Source organism: Conger conger, unplaced genomic scaffold (genome assembly GCF_963514075.1).
Source record: "Conger conger unplaced genomic scaffold, fConCon1.1 SCAFFOLD_67, whole genome shotgun sequence".
NCBI classification, from domain to species: Eukaryota; Metazoa; Chordata; class Actinopteri; order Anguilliformes; family Congridae; genus Conger; species Conger conger.
Genome location: NW_026890518.1, coordinates 45,055 through 69,514, shown reverse-complemented (window position 1 = coordinate 69,514; position 24,460 = coordinate 45,055). Strand labels below are relative to the sequence as shown.

Here is a 24,460-nt window from a genome sequence, read left to right as displayed (position 1 = left end):
GCTCCGGTCATGGGGCGACCTGGAGTAAATATTCTCCAGAGTGTCTGGCCCAACCTTCCCCTCAACCTCACAGCAAAAGTGCAGATTATTAAAGCTGACACATAAACGAGAGTATAGTGCAGATTGTTAACGCATAAACGAGAGTATAGTTTAGGCATTAGGAGTGCTGGTGACTCCTTTATTGACTCCACCTCATCTCTCCTCCCTCTCTATAGACTCTCTTCTCTTTGTTGACAGCCGGTTCTCACCTGTCCCAAAACAGGTTAATCCAGTCTGCTCCTCCTGCTCATTTTACCAGGGCTGCGCGGTGCATGGGGGGGGGGGGGGGGGGGGGCGTAACTAAATCTGGACCAATTTGGCTTGAGTCTGGTTATGAGTCAGATTGTACCTGGTTTCTGTTTTTGTCTTTACCTGGCTGTGGTTCAGTTTGAATCTTAGTTTAGTTTCGGTGTGGACCTGGTTGCGATTTGGTTTGGACCTTGTTGTGATCTAAACTGGAGGTGGTTTAGTTTAGACCTGGCTGGTGTGGTTGTAATGTAGTTGTGATGTGGTTGTGGTTTGGTTGTGATGCGGCTGTGATGTAGCTGTGGTGTGGTTGTGATGTGGTTGTGATGTGGTTGTGGTGTGGTTGTGATGTGGTTGTGATGTGGTTGTGGTGTGGTTGTGGTGTGGTTGTGATGTGGTTGTGATGTGGTTGTGGTGTGGTTGTGGTGTGGTTGTGATGTGGTTGTGATGTGGTTGTGGTGTGGTTGTGGTTTGGTTGTGGTGTGGTTGCTGTGGATCTGTGAATCTCACGTGCCTCAGTTAGGCCTTCCTCGATGCGCTGTGCTGATTGGTTGGCTGCATTTCCATTTTCACGCTCCAGCCAATGAGCTGCAGCAGGAAGAAGAACAAAGTCCCTCAGGCCTTCCGTAGCCTTCTCCCTCCCTCCCTCCCTCTCTCCCTCCCTCCCTCTGTCCCTCCTGTGTGTTCACGGATAGCTCCCGTCTCAGGTAACACCTGCACAGGTAAATCTGCACTCTCAGGAACTGACCCACAAGATTCGCACACCTGGTAAGTCTTTCTGGGTTTCATTTTTATACGTTTGTTTGACAGGTCAGGTTTATTACGGGAAGGGCAATCTGTACTCCACCGTGCTGACATGGCAAAAGTTTTATTTTTTCTTGAAACGGCTGGCAAGCTGGCCTGGTGTGTAATGACTCACTGAGGGGAACGGGACAGGACCCCGTCACAGTTTACCAGTTTACCAGTTTACCAGGTGACTTGCTGTTCACCTGGCCGGAGCTGTTCACCTGTGACAGAAGCACAGTGTGTAACAGAACAGGTTCGCATCAGGAAGGCGACAGTAATGCCAATAACCACACATTACAACAGCGGTATGCAGAATTGCACCACACGTCAAACCTCTAGGCTACAGCAGTAGAAGACTTAAAGATAAGATAAGTCTAAAAGATAAGTCTAATATAAATACCCAAAAAAGTGCTCACTGAGTGTATGCCTGTCATAACTGAGGCTTGTGTGTAATAGACTAATGCTAATATCACCTTCTATAGCTCAGGTTGTGTGTAATAGACTAATGCTAATATCACCTTCTATAGCTCAGGTTGTGTGTAATAGACTAATGCTAATATCACCTTCTATAGCTCAGGTTGTGTGTAATAGACTAATGCTAATATCACCTTCTATAGCTCAGGTTATGTGTAATAGACTGATGCTAATATCACCTTCTATAGCTCAGGTTGTGTGTAATAGACTAATGCTAATATCACCTTCTATAGCTCAGGTTATGTGTAATAGACTGATGCTAATATCACCTTCTATAGCTCAGGTTATGTGTAATAGACTAATGCTAATATCACCTTCTATAGCTCAGGTTATGTGTAATAGACTGATGCTAATATCACCTTCTATAGCTCAGGTTGTGTGTAATAGACTGATGCTAATATCACCTTCTATAGCTCAGGTTGTGTGTAATAGACTGATGCTAATATCACCTTCTATAGCTCAGGTTGTGTGTAATAGACTGATGCTAATATCACCTTCTATAGCTCAGGTTGTGTGTAATAGACTAATGCTAATATCACCTTCTATAGTTCAGGTTGTGTGTAATAGACTAATGCTAATATCACCTTCTATAGCTCAGGTTGTGTGTAATAGACTAATGCTAATATCACCTTCTATAGCTCAGGTTGTGTGTAATAGACCAATGCTAATATCACCTTCTATAGCTCAGGTTATGTGTAATAGACTAATGCTAATATCACCTTCTATAGCTCAGGTTGTGTGTAATAGACTAATGCTAATATCACCTTCTATAGTTCAGGCTTGCATGTAATAGACTAATGCTAATGTTAAAGCTAATATCTGCCTACCACAGCTGACTGTAATTCTGAGTGTAATCAACTAAAGCTAATATTAATGCTAATATCACCTTCTATAGCTCTGGCTAGGTGAGAGTGTAATAGATTAATGCTAACATCACTGTCCATAGGTCAGGGTAAGTGAGAGTGTAAATAACTAGTGCCAAAAGTAGTGCCAATATATGAAGTATTATCCAATCCCATAGCTCAGGATCAATATTGAGGACACTGGTTCTAATGCTAACACACCCCTCCAATAGCCTAGGCTATCACCCCCCATGAGCTGTGAAGGGGTTGTGTTAGCATTAGCATTAGCAAGGTGAGTGGACATTAATCGGGGATATTAATAACTCAAACTTATATGTACATTAATCACACAAAATATTTATCACACATTATCTTACAATTATATAGCCCACAATTTATCCACAGTAACTTGACTAAGCAGGGGCCAATCCCTCCAGGAGCAATGCAGGAATAAGGCCCAAAAGCTGCACTGATCATGGCTATAGGTCCAGGTCCCGGTCAAGCTCCTTAGACACTAGGTTATACGGTGCCCCGCATATCACACAGAATGTTTATCCCACATAATAATTAACACACAAAACACATCTCTTTCCACGCACTGCATAATGTCGATATAACTGTTGTGCTTAATTAGACTGTATATCTGACACAATTGTAGTTTATAGAGGGACTGTACTATAAAAATGAGATCGATAGAATAAATATTAGGCTGGTAAAATGTCAGGAAGAGGCATGATTGGTGATGTGTTATAGCCGTGAGACATGCCCGTGAGCACTGCTGTCTGCGTTGTGGAGTCTGTCCCAGCACTGTCTGTGGAAAACTGACTCATTCCTGGCAGCTGTCTGCGGAATATCGGGAACCTTCGGTGACTGTTGTTGCTGAAGTTCCCCAGAATTTCCGTGGCGTGTTCCTCTCACCTGGGCGCGGCCGAACGCTGGCAGGATTTGCATCAGCACTTCGGCGAATCGGTCGCTAATATGGCAGGTGTTGCGCAATAAGCAGCGCGATCTGTGCTTGGCATCTCTGAGCCCTCCAGAACCGTCTGGAACCAGAACCCGTCTGAAACCAGAACCCGTCTGAAACCAGAACCGTCTGGAACCAGAACCCATCTGGAACCAGAACCCGTCTGATGCTCAGGAGGCTGAAACCAGAACCCATCTGGTGCTCAGGAGTGAGGGAAAAACTAAAGAATTCCAATCACTAACTTCGTTCTGCAAGACAAGTGTGTTTGTCACATGACATACACCTTTACAGCGGTGTTATTGGTCAGCAACACGTCTGGAGATACAGAACACAGGCACATTCAATTTGTCATACGGTGTCCTTGTAATGGTGTGTTGTACAGTGTGATTGTAATGGCAGAAAGCATCATTACATTACATTACATTAATGGCATTTGGCAGATATCCAAAGCGACGTACAGTTGATTAGACTAAGCAGGAGACAATCCTCCCCTGGAGCAATGCAGGGTTAAGGGCCTTTCTCAAGGGCCCAATGGCTGTGCGGATCTTATTGTGGCTACACCGGGATTAGAACCACCAACCTTGTGTGTCCCAGTCATGTACCTTAACCACTAAGCAACAGGCCGCATCACACACACCAACAGTTGCACACACCTATGCAAACACACACACACACACACACACACACACACACACACACACAAACACACGCACACACAAACCACAGTCCTGCCCTCATCAGTTTGGATAAATTTGATTATGTTTTTTCACGTTAGAACAGGTTTGATTTGCATTGTTCTCGCCCTTTCCACTCATCTCTCACCCTCTCACTAACAGACTGGGGGCTGTATGGAGAACATTCACACAGCTCCCATACTGAACACATACGGTGTGTGTGTGTGTGTGTGTGTGTGTGTGTGTGTGTGTGAGTGTGAGTGTGTGTGTGTGTAATCTGTGTGTGTGTGTGTGTGTGTGTGTGTGTGTGAGTGTGTGTGTGGTTGGCTGTGTTGGTCTCCATGTGGCTCAGGTATCAGGTACAGATCACACAGAGGCTCATTCCTTGATCCCTGCCCTTACCTGTGGTTCACCATCACTATGGCAACATATATTTGGCATGATCCCTAGCTCATTCACTGACACATGCACACACACATGTTCACACACACACACACACTCACACACACATGCACACTCACACACACATGCATGCACACACACACTCACACACACACACATGCACGCACACACACACTCACACGCACACACGCTCACACACACATGCCATACACACGCATTCTCACATACTCGCACACATACACTCACACACACTCACTCGCACAAATGCATGCACATACGCACACACACACACTCACACGCACACACACACACTCACAGACACGCACACACACACACAGCCTTATGGCTCATATTCTACCCACAGTGTCTGCTGTGCATTTGTATGTTATTCTAAATGATGGCTCAATATTGATTCAGCACTCTGTTGTATGTGACCAGGCTTCCTTTAGCATATGTATCGTTTCCATCATTTGCCCTGAGGTGCCGTGTTCCTATAGGGCCTATAGGTGCCCTGTGTTCATATAGGGTCTATAGGTGCCCTGTGTTCCTATAGGGCCTATATGTGCCCTGTGTTCCTATAGGGCCTATAGGTGCCCTGTGTTCCTATAGGGCCTATAGGTGCCCTGTGTTCCTATATGGCCTATATGTGCCCTGTTTTCCTATAGGGTCTATGGTTGGGGGTTTCGCTGGTTGGAGCTCAACACTGTGAGTGTTGGGGGTTTAGCTGGTTGGAGCTGAGCACTGTGAGTGTTGGGGGTTTAGCTGGTTGGAGCTCAACACTGTGAGTGTTGGGGGTTTAGCTGGTTGGAGCTCAGCACTGTGAGTGTTGGGGGTTTAGCTGGTTGGAGCTCAACACTGTGAGTGTTGGGGGTTTAGCTGGTTGGAGCTCAGCACTGTGAGTGTTGGGGGTTTAGCTGGTTGGAGCTCAACACTGTGAGTGTTGGGGGTTTAGCTGGTTGGAGCTCAGCACTGTGAGTGTTGGGGGTTTAGCTGGTTGGAGCTCAACACTGTGAGTGTTGGGGGTTTAGCTGGTTGGAGCTGAGCACTGTGAGTGTTGGGGGTTTAGCTGGTTGGAGCTGAGCACTGTGAGTGTTGGGGGTTTAGCTGGTTGGAGCTCAGCACTGTGAGTGTTGGGGGTTTAGCTGGTTGGAGCTCAGCACTGTGAGTGTTGGGGGTTTAGCTGGTTGGAGCTCAGCACTGTGAGTGTTACGCTGGGGCACAGTGCTCAGGATTGTGGGACAGAGAGGAGAGGCAAGTCCAGGCAGACACAAGGCTGTGCATTCTTGATCCTGTTTGAGCACAACAGCACACATACAGTACTGTGCAGAGGTCTTGGGCACCCTAGACTTTATTATATATATGTTTATTTTTTTGCGTGTGTTAGTATAAAAGAACACATTTGAGATTTCCAAATTATTTAATATTACAGAGACATTTGTATTTAATTTTAAAAAGTAACATATTACTGTAAGCAATTGATTACTTTTTACATAAAAATTTGATCAAGGCTGTCTGAGATCAGAAGCAAGGACCCAACTGTGGCAAGTTCTCCAACATGCTTGGAACAACCTCCCTGCTGGTTGTCTTATAGAACTGCAGGACAGCGTTGGCTATCTCAGACAAATGATGCAGTTTTAACCCCGAAGGGTGGTCACAAAAAATATTGATTTGATTCAAATTACTGCCAAATTACTAAAATGTAATGTAAAATGTATAGTATGTTTATTTAGTATGTTTATTGAATTATTTTTGAAAGAATCTTATCTGTACAGAATGTTATGCAGGTGCCTAAGACTTCAGCACAGTACTGTACATTCACATACACATTCATATACACACACACACACACACATTCACACACACTCACACACACGCATATTCACACACACATAGACACACACTCACACACACATATAGACAAACACTCACACACTCATGTGTTAGATATTCTGTGACTGATATTCCACCTCCAGTCAACAGGGGCAGCACTGAGTACTAAAGTTACATACGTAACACACATCTGGTCCCCTCTTGGTCATTTTCATAAAACTTCACTGCGGGGGGGCTCAACACATTAGCATTAGTCTATCACGCACAAGCCTCAACTCATTTTAACATGATTTAAAACATTTACCAAGAGGGCAAATGTCCCCATTTGGTTTCTACATCCCCTCTTCATGGATGTGTAATGGTGCCCTGTTAGATAGCTAGACAAGTGCAAACAAACACACACATACACACACAGACAGAAACATACATACATACATACATACATACATACATACACACAAACACAAACACTCACACTCACACACACAGAAACATGCATACACATTCATACACACAAACATCCAAACACACTCACACACACACACACATACACTCATACACACACACACACAGACACTCACACCACACACACACAGATACTCACACCACACACACACACACAAATGCAGGTTTGTTCCATTTCAGCAAGGAGGGTGAGGCGGGGGATGCAGGAGTGTCAGGTAGTGCTGTCAATCAGCGGACGTCCAGGGAGTGATTGGCTGTTTGCAGTGTCAGTCATCAGGCAGCATTCAGCATTGTTGCTGCCGGTACTTAAACTCGGCTCTCATAAAAGCAGCCATTTGTTCAAACGCCTGAACACAGCGGCCAGGAAAAAACAGAGAGGAGGATATTCTCCTGCCTTCTGTGTGAAAACAGATCAAATAATCGAGATTGTGATGATTTGTGCTGCTGGTGCCTGGCAGCGGGCGGAGTTTAGATGGGATTGTGGGACTCCTCCCACTAATTAATTCTGCAATAATACAGGAGAAGTAATACTGTTGTGTTATTGCACTATGCTATACGATAGAACCACGCAGAAACTCAGATCCAATCCTGTTTCTAAGGACAGAAGGGAGTACTGCTGAAGTGTTGCTAGGTTACGAGTTCATGGTAACTCTGATACAAAAAATCAACCAAATAAACATAGTGCTTTACAAAGTTTAAAGCTACTTATTGTGAGATAATCTCAGCCAATGAAATCGCAAGGTAGGAACTAACTGTTGTTTAATGAGCCTTAATGAGGTAAATCCACTTTAATTAAAAACCTGAGTGATTAACTCGCAGGGAGTGGTCACTGTGCAGAACAGCTTGGCAGGACATTTGATTGGGTGCTAGATGTTATTTAGCTTTGCTTCAGAACAACGAACCCAATTGCGAGACCACAGAAGTTAAAGTTAAAGTCTTTATTTACTTCAATGTAGAGTTGACAAGCGAGGGTGGAGAACCAGATCAGCAGTTCGTAATCGAGAATCCACGCAAAGGGCTTAACCTGGGACACGTGAAACAACAAATGGATATAGTGTGGGAGGCAAAGTCTAATGGCAGTGGGGCTCAGGACATGGGTGATGGTGAAGGGGCCGCTGAATCTGTGGGCAAGCTTGTGTTGAACGGAGTGGAGGGAAATGTCCTGGGAGGAGAGCCACACCTTCTAGCCCACAGTGTAGGGGGGGGTCCACAAACCTCTTCATGTCGTGACATGGTGCAACAGGGTGGCACGGGCCAGTAGTCGGGCATCAGCAACTTCCACGTCCCTCTCCTCCTCGTGGGACAGGGGAGGGTCATAACCCAGGGGACAGCAGGGGGTCATAACCCAGGGGACAGCAGGGGGTCATAACCCAGGGGACAGCAGGGGGTCATAACCCAGGGGACAGGGGAGGGTCATAACCCAGGGGACAGGGGAGGGTCATAACCCAGGGGACAGGGGAGGGTCATAACCCAGGGGACAGCAGGGGGTCATAACCCAGGGGACAGGGGAGGGTCATAACCCAGGGGACAGGGGAGGGTCATAACCCAGGGGACAGGGGAGGGTCATAACCCAGGGGACAGCAGGGGGTCATAACCCAGGGGACAGGGGAGGGTCATAACCCAGGGGACAGCAGAGGGTCATAACCCAGGGGACAGCAGAGGGTCATAACCCAGGGGACAGGGGAGGGTCATAACCCAGGGGACAGGGGAGGGTCATAACCCAGGGGACAGCAGAGGGTCATAACCCAGGGGACAGCAGAGGGTCATAACCCAGGGGACAGCAGAGGGTCATAACCCAGGGGACAGGGGAGGGTCATAACCCAGGGGACAGGGGAGGGTCATAACCCAGGGGACAGCAGAGGGTCATAACCCAGGGGACAGGGGAGGGTCATAACCCAGGGGACAGCAGAGGGTCATAACCCAGGGGACAAGGGAGGGTCATAACCCAGGGGACAAGGGAGGGTCATAACCCAGGGGACAGCAGAGGGTCATAACCCAGGGGACAGGGGAGGGTCATAACCCAGGGGACAGCAGAGGGTCATAACCCAGGGGACAAGGGAGGGTCATAACCCAGGGGACAAGGGAGGGTCATAACCCAGGGGACAGGCAAAAGAGGACAGACCAGGGGAGGAGACAGGAGCTCAGCAGCCTCTCAGTCTCTTTGGATGAGGGCAGCTTGGGTAGGGAGATAAAGTGAATGAACTTGGAGAACCGGTCCACTATGGTAAGGATTACCGACATCCCTCTGGCGACCAGTGACCCGGAAACAAAGCCCAATGCCACGTGGGACCAGGCAGTAACGAATTTGGCCACATCCTACTTAACAGACGGTCAGCAGACGTGGTGGCCCAGGGCCTGGTGGGAGTGACGTCTCAGGTACTCCAGGTACTCCAGGTACTCCAGGTGCTCCCTGGAGTTCCCTCCAGCAGGTGGCACCACTCAAACGCCAGCTTCACCTCCAGTTGCTCGCGATCTCGCAATCTCGCGATCACCAAAATAATTAGAATGTAATAAGAATGTAATTTCTCTCTGTGGGTGAGAGAAATAAGGCACAGGGATGTACCTTGCTGTCTCGGGGTCAGGCATAGTCAGGATAGGAGCCATTGAGAATCACTCAAGGAAGGCAGTGTTGGCTGGAAGTTGGCAAAGCCCAGGAAACATTGAAGCTCTTTACAGTTGGTGAGGGAGGCCAGTTAGCTTCTCGAGGTGCATTTTAATCTGCCCTTTGGAGATGACAAAGCCAAAGAACTGGATGGTGGAGCAGCGGAATTTGCATTTCTCTGCCTTCACGAACAGCCGGTTCTCCAGGAGATGTTGGAGGACATGGCGGATGTGGTGGATGTGCTCCTCTAATGAGGCGGAGCAAATGAGTATGTCGTCTCGGCACAAACACAAACCCGGAGATCATATCCCGGAGATCATATCCCGGAGATCAGTCCCGGAGATCATATCCCGGAGATCATATCCCGGAGATCATATCCCAGAGATCATATCCCGGAGATCAGTCCCGGAGATCAGTCCCGGAGATCATATCCCAGAGATCATATCCCGGAGATCATATCCCGGAGATCATATCCCAGAGATCATATCCCGGAGATCAGTCCCGGAGATCATATCCCGGAGATCATATCCCGGAGATCATATCCCAGAGATCATATCCCGGAGATCAGTCCCGGAGATCAGTCCCGGAGATCATATCCCAGAGATCATATCCCAGAGATCATATCCCGGAGATCAGTCCCGGAGATTATATCCCAGAGATCATATCCCGGAGATCAGTCCCGGAGATCATATCCCAGAGATCATATCCCAGAAATCATATCCCGAAGATCAGTCTCGGAGATCATATCCCAGAGATCATATCCCAGAGATCATATCCCGGAGATCAGTCCCGGAGATCATATCCCAGAGATCATATCCCGGAGATCATATCCCGGAGATCAGTCCCGGAGATCATATCCCAGAGATCATATCCCGGAGATCATATCCCGGAGATTAGTCCCGGGGATCAGTCCCGGAGATCAGTCCCGGAGATCATATCCCAGAGATCATATCCCAGAGATCATATCCCAGAGATCATATCCCGGAGATCAGTCCCGGAGATCAGTCCCGGAGATCATATCCCAGAGATCATATCCCGGAGATCAGTCCCGGAGATCAGTCCCGGAGATCAGTCCTGGAGATCATATCCCGCAGGACAGTATTAATGAGCAGGCTCTCGCAGCGGCAGTCTCCCAGGTGCTCCACGTTACGGAGGTCCGGCCTGGTGAAGAACTGGCAACCTTCTGGATCGGGTCTGAGAGCCCATTGCTGAAGGACACCACCCTCCCGAGGCAGCCAGGGTCCAGAACTCAGTGGAGTAATCAGGGTCCAGAACTCAGTGGAGTAATCAGGGTCCAGAGACTGACCGAAGGGCAAAGACCCTCTTCATGGCTGTGGCGAAGAGGGCAAAGTCACTGCACTCAGCAGGGGGTCCCCTTTCTCCAGCTCTGCCAGACAGCAGGGGGTCCCCTTTCTCCAGCTCTGCCAGACAGCAGGGGGTCCCCTTTCTCCAGCTCTGCCAGACAGCAGGGGGTCCCCTTTCTCCAGCTCTGCCAGACAGCAGGGTGATCACATAGGCGACTCTGTTGGGTCGGAAAGGTGGATGGCTGCACATAAAAAATCAGACGAGGTTCGGTATGAGCATGCACAGGTTCAGGAACAGGAACAGACAAGGAGTTAGCTAGGGTGGCCATCTGGTGGTGTAGGTTGGCCACATCCTGATTCAGGGAATGGAGTTTGGTGTCATTTGGTCTCTGTCCGTGGTCTCAGCGCCTCCTGGGTCAGGATTGGGCTCGCTGGGTTCATCCTTCGCCAGATTGTTCTGTCAGGCTTCAGAACAATGAACTCAAGACGAACGTTAAAGTCTTTATTAAGTTCAATGCTGAGTTGACAGGCGAGGGTTGAGAACCAGCAAACAGGTACAATGCAGATCAGGCAGTTTGTAATTAAGAGTAAAGGTCAGGTAGTCAGGCAAGCAGAAACAACACAGGTAATCCAAAGAGTCTTTGCGGTCACAGGCAGAGGGTCGAAAACACTAAGGTTGTCCAAACAGGCAGATAAACAGAATTGAAAACCAAAAAACACAAACGGAAGGGAGTCAAAACACTGTGGGTTGAATACAAACAGAAGGATCCAATAAACAGTCAAAAAACGAAACGGGTCGATGCACAGGGGACAGGGTGGAAATAGCACATGACAATCTGGCAACGAGCAAATGAACAGACAGGTAACGAGGGGGAAATAATCAGGTGTGCGCAACAATCAGGAAGTGAGACACAGGTGAAACGAATAACAGGGAATGAATGAACCGACAGACAGACTACGGGAAGCACAGAGGGTAACAAGAGACGGAAACGCTAAGGACTTGGACAAAAAACAGATAACAGAAAACGCAGATCATGACAGGTACTCTCAGCAGCAGGTACACTTAGGGGAAAAGGAGAGCATTGCTGGGCCACATGTTTTGTTATGTGATATTATGTTATGCTATGTTATATTGTATTATGTTACATTAACCCTAACCCTCCCCCCGCCCCCAGAGCCCTGGAGCAGTGTTGCCTAGTGACCGTGCCTCGCTGCAGCGTTGCCTAGCGACCGCGCCCCCCCACAAGATGAGTGCCCACGGGGCCTGCGGGGAGCAGGGGCCGGACACCCCCCCGCAGGACCTGTGCCCCACCTGCGGCTACCGGCACCTGCCCGAGGAGAACCACGAGTACCTGTACCTGGAGGAGGTGGACGATGACCTGGTGTGTCACATCTGCCTGCAGCCTCTCATCCTGCCCATCGACACGCCCTGCGGCCACACCTACTGCACCGAGTGCCTCACCAGCTTCCTCCTGGAGAAGGACTTCTGCCCAGTGGACCGCTGCCTGCTGCAGCTGCAGACCTGCAAGAAGTCCAGCATCCTGGTGCACAAGCTGCTGGACAAGCTGGAGATCAGCTGCCCCTTCAGCGACTACTGCTCCGACACCCTGCCCCGAGGGGAGCTGGAGGCCCACATCAAGAACAGGTGAGCTTACCTGAGCAGAGCTGTACCTTTAAGAACAGGTGAGCTTACCTGAGCAGAGCTGTACCTTTAAGAACAGGTGAGCTTACCTGAGCAGAGCTGTACCTTTAAGAACAGGTGAGCTTACCTGAGCAGAGCTGTACCTTTAAGAACAGGTGAGCTTACCTGAGCAGAGCTGTACCGTTAGGAACAGGTGAGTTTACCTGAGCAGAGCTGTACCATTAGGAACAGGTGAGCTTACCTGAGCAGAGCTGTACCATTAGGAACAGGTGAGCTTACCTGAGCAGAGCTGTACCATTAGGAACAGGTGAGCTTACCTGAGCAGAGCTGTACCTTTAAGAACAGGTGAGCTTACCTGAGCAGAGCTGTACCTTTAAGAACAGGTGAGCTTACCTGAGCAGAGCTGTACCGTTAGGAACAGGTGAGTTTACCTGAGCAGAGCTGTACCATTAGGAACAGGTGAGCTTACCTGAGCAGAGCTGTACCATTAGGAACAGGTGAGCTTACCTGAGCAGAGCTGTACCATTAGGAACAGGTGAGCTTACCTGAGCAGAGCTGTACCTTTAAGAACAGGTGAGCTTACCTGAGCAGAGCTGTACCTTTAAGAACAGGTGAGCTTACCTGAGCAGAGCTGTACCTTTAAGAACAGGTGAGTTTACCAGAGCCATAATTCACCTGCAAGAACGGGTGAGTCTGTTAATGCTGTGAAATCAAATGGCGTTGAAGTATTGACTGACTCATGCAGGTTCTTTAACTGAAAGACTCTTTAACTGGATGGTTCATTAACTGGATGGTTCATTAACTGGATGGCTCTTTAACTGGATGGCTCTTTAGCTGGATGGCTCTTTAACTGGATGGCTCTTTAGCTGGATGGCTCTTTAACTGGATGGCCTCAGCATGTGTGTAGCAGGTGTGGCTCTACAGAGTCTACAGAACAAAGTCCGCACATGAGCAGAGGGAATTGTATGGTAATCTGTATAAATATGTCACAGGTAACAGGCAAAACCAGTTGAAAGGCCCAACCGCACCAATAACTATAACTTCAATAACTCTACCATTAACAATGTTATAATTCACAATAATGAACATAGTCTCTTGGCTATGTGTTTGTGTATGTGAGTGTGTGCGTGTGTGTGTGTGTGTGGTGTGTGTGTGTGTGTGTGCGTGGTGTGTGGTGGTGTGTGTGTGTGTATGTGTCTGTGTGTGTGTGTTTGTGTGTGTGTTTGCATATGTGTGTGTGGTGGTGTATGTGTGTGTATGTGTGTGAGAGAGAGCTAGCAAGAGGGCTCTTATTAGTCTGTGTTTAGTAAAGCTGTGTTTAGTAAAGCTGTTGTTTTGATTAGTTTGCTGCTGAAACCACATCCAGACGACAATTCAATTACACACCAATTTGCTCTCAAAGCTGCTGCCTACTACTGACAAATAAACACACACACACACATACACACACAGTAATGCTCCACATGCACACCAACCACACACAAACACACACACTCACATTCAGCCACACAGTCCCCACTCACACACATGCACACACACTCACACACAGACACACACACTCTCTCTCTCACACACTCCTATATCACTCAACTGAGAGGAGAAGAAAACAGACAGAGAGGGATGGAGAGAAAGAGAAAAAGGAAAGGGTAGAGAGAGGGATGGAGAGAGAAAGACAGAGAGAAAAAGCTATGTTTGTTGCTGTGATGAATATTGATTGTCAGGGGGTCTGTTTTTTCCTTTGTGTCTCAACACACGTAGCAAGCGGACCAATCTGCTGTACTGGGACTGTACCACTGCAGGCAGGGGGGGACTCACCTTCCCCCCCCACCCCAGGCCAGGCCTGCTGGCTGGCTGTACGCCTGGGCGAGGGGGGGGGGTGAGGGGGGGCGGGAGTGGACGCTGAGCAGAAAGGGCTCAGCGGGGGGTGGGGGTGGGGGCTGCTCCAGTGTCCCATGCCCCCCCCCGCCTGGAGAGAGTTGGTTCAGTCCACTGTTACCTCACAGCTCTCTCTCTCCCTGTAGAGCCAGTACAGTCCTGGAGCATCGAATACACACACACACACACACCACCGAACGCTCGTATGCTCACACACACACCACCAAACGCTCGTATGCTCATACACACACACACGCAACCGCACGCTCGTATGACCATATACACACACACACACACACACACGTACGCTCGATTGCGCACACACACGCGTGGGCGGTTGATCGCTCGCACGCATACACACACACAAACGCACACATTCATACACCCATAAACTGACACATACACACACACAAATACACATACGCACACTCACACACATAAACATATACACTCACACACACACACACACACACACACACTCTGGATTAATCCTGCTGTATGTCCCTGCGGATGCTCGGTGGAGATTAGAGGTGCCAGGATTGAGTCATCAGGCTCTTTTCTCTCTCTCCGTTTCATCCCCTCTTCCTCCTCCTCCTCCTCCTCAGCCTGCCTCCTCTCTCTCTCTCCTCCTCGGCGTGCGGGAGGTGGATGTCCCTGTGGAGGGTGTGACAGGGGGGTGGGGGGGTTTCAGACTTGAGACGGTCAGGGCAGCACAGCGAACGCGAGCACGCTAGCACGATAGCACGTTAGCACGTTAGCACGAGAGTGCGCTTCCACCGGACGCCATGAAGGCTCTCCTGCTGCTGGTGCTTCCCTGGCTCAGCCCCGCCAACTACACCGACAACCTGGGCAACCTGCACGTCCTCTACTCAGAGCTGTGAGTACCTACACACACTCTACTCCCACATCCTCTACTCAGAGCTGTGAGTACCTACACACACTCTACTCCCACATCCTCTACTCAGAGCTGTGAGTACCTACACACACTCTACTCCCACATCCTCTACTCCCAGCTGTGAGTACCTACACACACTCTACTCCCACATCCTCTACTCCCAGCTGTGAGTACCTACACACACTCTACTCCCACGTCCTCTACTCAGAGCTGTGAGTACCTACACACACTCTACTCCCACATCCTCTACTCCCAGCTGTGAGTACCTACACACACTCTACTCCCACGTCCTCTACTCCGAGCTGTGGGTACCTACACACACTCTACTCCCACGTCCTCTACTCCCAGCTGTGAGTACCTACACACACTCTACTCCCACATCCTCTACTCCGAGCTGTGGGTACCTACACACACTCTACTCCCACATCCTCTACTCCGAGCTATGAGCACTTACACACACTCTACTCCCACATCCTCTACTCCGAGCTGTGGGCACCTACACACACTCTACTCCCACATCCTCTACTCCGAGCTGTGGGTACCTACACGCACTCTATTATGAGCTATGAGTACTTACACACTACTCTGAGCTATGAGCACTTACACACTTTACTCTGAGCTATGAGTACTTACACACTTTACTCTGAGCTATGAGCACTTACACACTACTCTGAGCTATGAGCACTTACACACTACTCTGAGCTATGAGCACTTACACACTACTCTGAGCAGTATGTACTTACACATCCTCTACTCCGAGCTGTGAGTACCTACACACACTCTACTCTGAGTTTACTTGCATTAGCCCCTGATCCCTGCAGGAAGTGCGGATGAGTGTGTGGCGGGGGGGGGGGGGGGGGGCACACCATTTTGGAAGCGGTTGCCATAGTAATTGGTTTCCATAGTAATGGGCAGCATTATGAAAGTAATTTTATGAGACCTGGGTATTTGTGTGTGCATCAGTGTGTCTTTCTGAGTGTGTGTGTTTGTGTGTGGAATGTTTCTTTTCTCCTGTATCTACACTTTAGTATATCAACATCCTCTCTCTCGCTCTCTCTCTCTCTCTCTCACATGTGACTGTGTGTTTGTTAATGCGCAGATGCATGCATGTATGTGTGTGTGTCCTGTCTTTGATTGGCAGTTGGTTGATGTGTGTACATATCTGCATACATGCATGCGTTGGGGTTTTTATGTGCATGTGCATGTTTTTGTATGTGTGTGTTCATCTGTGTTTGTGTGTGTGTGAAGCAGGTTGTTGTACCCTTCCATTTTGCATTTTAAACCTAAAGCACTGGCTGTGGTTTATTGGGTGCATTTTATTGGTGCATTTGTTGGATTTGGTGGATTTGGTGCATTTGGTGGATTTGGTGCATTTGTTGGATTTGGTGCATTTGTTGCATTTGGTGCATTTGGTGCATTTGGTGCATTTTTGCATGTTTGGAGTGGATCATGCAGGACCACGTGGGTTCCAGTCACACGCCATCTGTCTATTCTACAGCAGGAGTAGGGGTGGGGGTGCTGTTTCCATAGAGACAGGGGTGGGGGGGTAGAGAGGGGAGTGCAAGAGAGAGAGCAAGAGAGGGGGGAGAGAGAGAGAGGGAGAGAGAGCAACAGAGGGGGGAGAGAGAGAGTGAGAGAGAGCAACAGAGGGGGGAGAGAGAGAGAGTGAGAGATCCTCAGCAGGGTGAGCTGTATATGGGTCATTCTGACGCATGCCTGTTTGTAAATATGCACATTTTCCCCCGGACTGACAGCGCCTCTGATCCTGCCTCTGCACTGCTCAGCACAGACACACAGACACGCTAACAGAGCTTTTCTCCCAGAATGCACTGCTCAGCACAGACACACAGACACGCTAACAGAGCTTTTCTCCCAGAATGCACTGCTCAACACAGCCACACAGACACGCTAACGCTAACAGAGCTTTTCTCCCAGAATGCACTGCTCAGCCCAGCCACACAGACACGCTAACGCTAACAGAGCTTTTCTCCCAGAATGCACTGCTCAGCACAGACACACAGACACGCTAACGCTAACAGAGCTTTTCTCCCAGAATGCACTGCTCAACATAGCCACACAGACATGCTAACGCTAACAGAGCTTTTCTCCCAGAATGCACTGCTCAACACAGCCACACAGACATGCTAACGCTAACAGAGCTTTTCTCCCAGAATGAATGGCTCAGCATAGCCACTCAGACATGCTAATGCTAACAGGGCTAACAGAGAGAGAGAGAGAATTTTAGTCCTGTGTGGGGCGGCCTGTAGTAGAGTGGTTAAGGTTCATGACTGGGACCTGCAAGGTCGGTGGTTCTAATCCCAGTGTAGCCACAATAAGATCCGCACAGCCGTTGAGCCCTTAACCCTGCATTGCTCCAGGGAAGAATTGTCTCCTGCTTAGTCTAATCAACTGTACGTCGCTCTGGAGAGTGTCTGCCAAATGCCATAAATGTAATGTAATGTCTCAGGGGATAGAGGTCCTCAGAATGTCTCAGTCCTGTGTTTGAGGGGAGAGGGGTCCACAGAATGTCTCAGTCCTGTGTTTGAGGGGAGAGGGGTCCACAGAATGTCTCAGTCCTGTGTTTGAGGGGAGAGGGGTCCACAGAATGGCTCAGTCCTGTGTTTGAGGTGAGAGGGGTCCACAGAATGTCTCAGTCCTGTGCTTGAGGGGAGAGGGGTCCTCAGGGAGAAGTGATGTAAAAAGCAGCATCTGCAAAAAGAGACGCAGAATCAGACTAAAAATATAAATATACCTGCTTCACCAGGACATTAATCCTGTGAATACACACACATTCAGCTATCTCTCACACCCAGCTATCTCACACACACATTCAGCTATCTCTCACACACACATTCACCTCTCTCACATACACACACATTCAGCTCTCTCTCACACACACATTCAGCTATCTCTCTCACACACACATTCAGCTATCTCTCTCACACACATTCAGCTCTTTCACACACATTCAGCTATCTCTCACACACACATTCACCTCTCTCACATACACACACATTCAGCTCTTTCACACACACATTCAGCTATCTCACACACACATTCAGCTATCTCTCTCACACACACATTCTGCTATCTCTCACACACAAATTCAGCTATCATGCGCACATTGTTTATTAAGGCACACCTTTATGAAATACATTATAAGGGCCCAAATATCTTTCAGTTGCTGTGTAGTGTCCTTCACGTGAGTATACACACACACACACATGCACATACACATGTACATTAATACACCAACAGGCACATATCCCAATACACAAATACATTAATATGCACATACACCAATTCACACATTGAGTACATTACTACAGAAATAGACACGTAGACACATCGACATGGAGTCCTTATTAACTGATCTCAGATCAGCTGCACTACGTTGCTCAATGGTTGCTGCAGGGTTGCTGTGACAGGCTGTAACAGAGTTTCTGCACAATGCCAGTGCAGGTCACATGACCTCACACCCCCAGTGCAGGTCACATGACCTCACACCCCCAGTGCAGGTCACATGACCTCAGGTGGCCAGTGTGAGGAGCACAGGCTGTGTCGGGCCAGGCCAGGTGAGTCACGCAGGTGTGTCGGCCCGATAGACCAGCTGGGCCGGTCCTGGGATGAATGGCAGCAAACAAACTCAGGATCTGCTGGGACTACAAACACAAAATTGAGCCAAGGGCTTCCAAAATACTCTACTGATATGCACAAGAAGTGCTGTAAACTTAAAAAGAACAGTTATTGACATACGCTTTATTTCCCAACATGCGTAAAGTAGTGTGCTTCATTCATGAATCAATGGAATTAACTAAGTCTTACATTTTTTACATATTTTCTGGGGGGGGGTTTTAGTGTACGATCAAAACATTCATTTTTTGTTTCATCTGACCACAGCTCTCTTAATAAACACATAATTCCAATGTGGCAAACTCCAGATGCTTGGTTTAGTTCACACACACACACACACACACACACACACACACACACACACACACACACACATTCAGACACACACACACAACACATACACACACACACATATTCAGAAACACACACGCACGCACACGCACACACACACATATATTCAGACACACACGCACGCACACACATATGTTCAGACACACACGCACACACACACATATATTCAGACACACACACGCACGCACACACATATATTCAGACACACACACGCAGGCACACACATATATTCAGACACACACACACACACACACACATATTCACACACGTACATGCCTTCCACTTCCCCACAGCCATTGACCCAGAGACTGCCCCCTCTGTGCCTGTGTGTGCAGTGGAGTGTGTGCAGTTTGTTTCTGGATAATCTGCTCTTTCTAAAGAGGATTTGGGTCTCTTCCCCATCCATCTTCATGTCAGATGGCAAATTCACAGTTAATCTGAAGAAAGTGAAAGATTTGCGTCTCCATTAGACTCCTGTCTCTGCTCCTGATGCACCCTGGGTAAGCAGGCTGCGTGGGGGCCGCTCACCTTCCCTGGCCTGGGAAAAAGAGCTGTGAAGCTGCAGAAGTGGAGCTTTCCTGCTGCCATTTTGTGTCAGCCGCAGCCCGATCCTCAACCCTAACCCTCAACTCCACCCACGAAAATATTAAAATATTAAAATATTACACGAATGGCACAGTAGCTTGGACTTTTTGTAAACAAAGACAAAGCGAATAATCTGGCTACATCTTGTTTTGGGGTAAAATGGTTGACCGTGGCCCACGTTGGCTCCGTTGGCTCAGACTGAGATGGGAGGCTGAAACAGCTACGCTGTGCTAACTGTGCCAGAGAGCAGGACGTGAGCTCTGAAAAGCCAGTATCTTTTTATCACTTTTCAGACAAATGTAACAACGTAACATTGAGACTGTCATGGTGAACAGGATCTGGACCTGTGATGCTTGTCTGAGGTTGAGAGGACAGTGAATAGCAGTTAGCAGCTAGCAGGGCTAACAGGGTTAGCAGGGTTAGCAGCTAGCAGGGTTAGCAGGGTTAGCAGATAGCAGGGTTAGCAGGGTTAGCAGATAGCAGGGTTAGCAGGGTTAGCAGATAGCTGGTAGCAGGGTTAGCAGGTTTAGCAGATAGCAGGGTTAGCAGATAGCAGGTGTAGCAGGGTTAGCAGGGTTAGCAGATAGCAGGTGAAGCAGGGTTAGCAGGGTTAGCAGCTAGCAGGTAGCAGATAGCAGGGGTACCAGGGTCAGCAGATAGCAGGTAGCAGGGGTACCAGGGTCAGCAGATAGCAGGTGTAGCAGGGTTAGCAGATTGCAGGGGTACCAGGGTCAGCAGATAGCTGGAAGTAGGTAGCAGATAGCAGGGGTACCAGGGTTAGCAGATAGCTGGTAGCAGGTAGCAGGTGTAGCAGGAGTAGCAGGTATCAGATAGTGAATAGCAGATAGCAGGTGTAGCAGGGTTAGCAGATAGCAGGTGTAGCAGGGTTAGCAGATAGCAGGGGTACCAGGGTCAGCAGATAGCTGGAAGTAGGTAGCAGATAGCAGGGGTACCAGGGTTAGTAGATAGCTGGTAGCAGGTAGCAGGTGTAGCAGGAGTAGCAGGTATCAGATAGTGAATAGCAGATAGCAGGTGTAGCAGGGTTAGCAGATAGCAGGTGTAGCAGGGTTAGCAGATAGCAGGTGTAGCAGGGTTAGCAGATAGCAGGTGTAGCAGGGTTAGCTCGGCTAGTTCACACAGTGAAGTGCAGGAAAATGAAGGCTCATAGCAGGTTACCGCGACAACGCTCCCTAATGACGTAACCCTCAAATTTAAAAGAACGTTGTTGCCCTTGGCTAGAGGCAAGGTTGCCTAACTTCAATTACAGGCCTCTAACCCTGCACGTCCCTGCCATCTCTGGAGAGGACTCTTAATGTGACAGCTAATCTCTGACACTGACCTGCACTCTGTGGAGAGGACTCTTAATGTGACAGCTAATCTCTGACACTGACCTGCACTCTGTGGAGAGGACTCTTAATGTGACAGCTAATCTCTGACACTGACCTGCGCTCTGTGGAGAGGACTCTTAATGTGACAGCTAATCTCTGACACTGACCTGCGCTCTGTGGAGAGGACTCTTAATGTGACAGCTAATCTCTGACACTGACCTTGCTCTGTGGAGAGGACTCTTAATGTGACAAGGAATGTTTTGCCTGTTTGACTAGGCCAGACCGCATGTTTAAAACTGTCTGTGTTTCTGTTCCCTGCAGAATATAATATCTCTGTTAGACTCAGAATGTGAACCTGGCGTTATTGCTGGTGTGAAGGGACTGAACCGTGTGCTGATTTTATCACCTCTGCTCTGCTGCTCTACAGTATGCTAATACTCATCTATAGCTGGAACAGGGATTGCAGTCTGTGTGTGTGTGTGTGTGTGTGTGTGTGTGTGTGTGTGTGTGTGAGTGTGTGTGTGTCTGTGTGTGTGTGTGTGTGTGTGTTTATGCATCGTGTTTGTGTTAAAGTGCTGAGTAGGCTATAAAAATTATATGAACTAAATTATATATTATGCAAACAGAATTAAAAACATGCAGTGTACACCTTCCCTCTGTGTGTGTATGTGTGTGTGTCTGTGTCTGTGTGTGTGTGTGTGTGTGTGTGTGTGTGAGTGTGTGTTTGTGTGTGTTTGTGTGTGCTCTATCCTCCAAGTCATGTTGTCAGGTTGTTTATGTTCCTGGGTAATGTATCTGTGCTGTGCTGGTCTCTCCTCTGTCTGTCCGCAGTGTTTTCACTGTAATTACATGTTGCATGGTGGCTCCGTTGTGGAGTGTTTAGCTCAGAGTGCTGCCAGTTTCAGCACAACGCTCCTGGCCTCCCATCCAGATATGGAGTGAGCAGCCAGAATGCCGGCGTTCCGCGGGAGAGCTGGGAAAGCTCTGGAAGCCCGGGCGGCACTGCGGACCTCGTCTGAGAGAGTTATTGTGTCTCGCTCAGAGAAAAAACGCTCTCTCTGAAATATCAATGCTGCAGACAAAACACCCTTTAGGAAGCATGCTCACAGGGCACTGCATACTGTATTTACACAGAGCTGTGCTACGCTAACAGGGCACTCATACTGTATTTACACATAGCTGTGCTACGCTAAAAGGGCACTACATACTGTATTTACACATAGCTGTGCTACGCTAACAGGGCACTCATACTGTATTTACACAGAGCTGTGCTATGCTAAAAGGGCACTGCATACTGTATTTACACAGAGCTGTGCAGGTGTGTTCTGACGCAGGTGTGTGTGTGTGTCCCTGTGCAGGTGTGTTCTGACGCAGGTGTGTGTGTGTGTACCTGTGCAGGTGTGTTCTGACGCAGGTGTGTGTGTGTGTCCCTGTGCAGGTGTGTTCTGACGCAGGTGTGTGTGTGTGTGTCCCTGTGCAGGTGTGTTCTGACGCAGGTGTGTGTGTGTGTCCCTGTGCAGGTGTGTTCTGACGCAGGAGTGTGTGTGTGTCCCTGTGCAGGTGTGTTCTGACGCAGGTGTGTGTGTGTGTCCCTGTGCAGGTGTGTTCTGACGCAGGTGTGTGTGTGTGTGTCCCTGTGCAGGTGTGTTCTGACGCAGGTGTGTGTGTGTGTCCCTGTGCAGGTGTGTTCTGACGCAGGTGTGTGTGTGTGTGTGTGTCCCTGTGCAGGTGTGTTCTGACGCAGGTGTGTGTGTGTGTGTGTCCCTGTGCAGGTGTGTTCTGACGCAGGTGTGTGTGTGTGTCCCTGTGCAGGTGTGTTCTGACGCAGGTGTGTGTGTGTGTACCTGTGCAGGTGTGTTCTGACGCAGGTGTGTGTGTGTGTGTCCCTGTGCAGGTGTGTTCTGACGCAGGTGTGTGTGTGTGTGTGTGTCCCTGTGCAGGTGTGTTCTGACGCAGGTGTGTGTGTGTGTCCCTGTGCAGGTGTGTTCTGACGCAGGTGTGTGTGTGTGTACCTGTGCAGGTGTGTTCTGACGCAGGTGTGTATGTGTGTCCCTGTGCAGGTGTGTTCTGACGCAGGTGTGTGTGTGTACCTGTGCAGGTGTGTTCTGACGCAGGTGTGTGTGTGTACCTGTGCAGGTGTGTTCTGACGCAGGTGTGTGTGTGTGTCCCTGTGCAGGTGTGTTCTGACGCAGGTGTGTGTGTGTACCTGTGCAGGTGTGTTCTGACGCAGGTGTGTGTGTGTACCTGTGCAGGTGTGTTCTGACGCAGGTGTGTGTGTGTGTCCCTGTGCAGGTGTGTTCTGACGCAGGTGTGTGTGTGTACCTGTGCAGGTGTGTTCTGACGCAGGTGTGTGTGTGTACCTGTGCAGATGTGTTCTGACGCAGGTGTGTGTGTGTACCTGTGCAGGTGTGTTCTGACGCAGGTGTGTGTGTGTACCTGTGCAGGTGTGTTCTGACGCAGGTGTGTGTGTGTACCTGTGCAGGTGTGTTCTGACGCAGGTGTGTGTGTGTGTACCTGTGCAGGTGTGTTCTGACGCAGGTGTGTGTGTGTACCTGTGCAGGTGTGTTCTGACGCAGGTGTGTGTGTGTACCTGTGCAGGTGTGTTCTGACGCAGGTGTGTGTGTGTGTACCTGTGCAGGTGTGTTCTGACGCAGGTGTGTGTGTGTACCTGTGCAGGTGTGTTCTGACGCAGGTGTGTGTGTGTGTACCTGTGCAGGTGTGTTCTGACGCAGGTGTGTGTGTGTGTACCTGTGCAGGTGTGTTCTGACGCAGGTGTGTGTGTGTGTACCTGTGCAGGTGTGTTCTGACGCAGGTGTGTGTGTGTACCTGTGCAGGTGTAAAGGTGCATCGCACTATGGGCTGTCAGCGGATCGTAAGCGGCGCTCACAGGAAGGAGTTTGTACAGACAGCACCTCAGAGCTCACCATCAGCACCCTGACCTCTGACCCCCCCGGCTCCACCCTCGCCCTGCTCTCCGATGACCCCGGCCTCGTCAACCCCGCCTTCGACCCCAGTGCCGAGGACAACAGCCAATCAGGGAGCAACACCAGCCTGGCTGCCCGCTGCAACACCAAGAAGAGGGACTGTGAGTGTTTGTGTGTATGTGTGTGTGTGTGAGTGAGTGTGTGTGTGTCTGTGAGTGTGTGAGTGTGTTTGTGTGTGTTTGTGAGTGTGTGTTTCTGAGTGCGTGTGAGTGTGTCTGTGTGTGTGTGTGAGTGTGTGTGAGTGTGTGTGTGAGTGAGTGAGTGTGTGTGTGTCTGTGAGTGTGTTTGTGTGCGTGTGAGGGTGTGTGTGTGAGTGTGTGTTTGTGTGTGTGAGAGTGTGTGTGTGTCTGTGTGTGAGTGTGTGAGTGTGTGTGTGTGTATGAGAATGTGTGTGTGTCTGTGTGTGAGAGTGTGTGTGTCTGTGTGTGAGTGTGTGAGTGTGTCTGTGTGTGTGTGTGAGTGTGTGTGAGTGTGTGTGTGAGTGAGTGAGTGTGTGTGTGTCTGTGAGTGTGTGAGTGTGTGTGTGTGTGTGTATGAGA

The 24,460-nt window shown here is 49.1% G+C and overlaps 1 protein-coding gene across 3 annotated transcripts in view; it reads left to right on the top strand.

Annotated features, from left to right (window-relative positions):
* The first annotated feature begins 936 nt into the window (after positions 1-936).
* Positions 937-24,460, top strand: part of lnx1 (ligand of numb-protein X 1) — a 37,313-nt gene continuing 13,789 nt past the window's right edge. Inside the window, exons 1-3 of one of the 3 annotated variants that reach the window (XM_061230333.1) lie at positions 937-1,053; positions 11,804-12,273; positions 23,772-24,022. In XM_061230333.1, the coding sequence (XP_061086317.1) occupies positions 11,876-12,273; positions 23,772-24,022 (649 nt within the window). In that variant the 5' untranslated portion in view covers positions 937-1,053; positions 11,804-11,875. Of the gene's footprint in view, positions 1,054-10,978; positions 11,068-11,803; positions 12,274-14,312; positions 15,023-23,771; positions 24,023-24,460 lie in introns of those variants that run through there. The other 2 variants (XM_061230335.1, XM_061230334.1) reach the window with 2 other exon arrangements.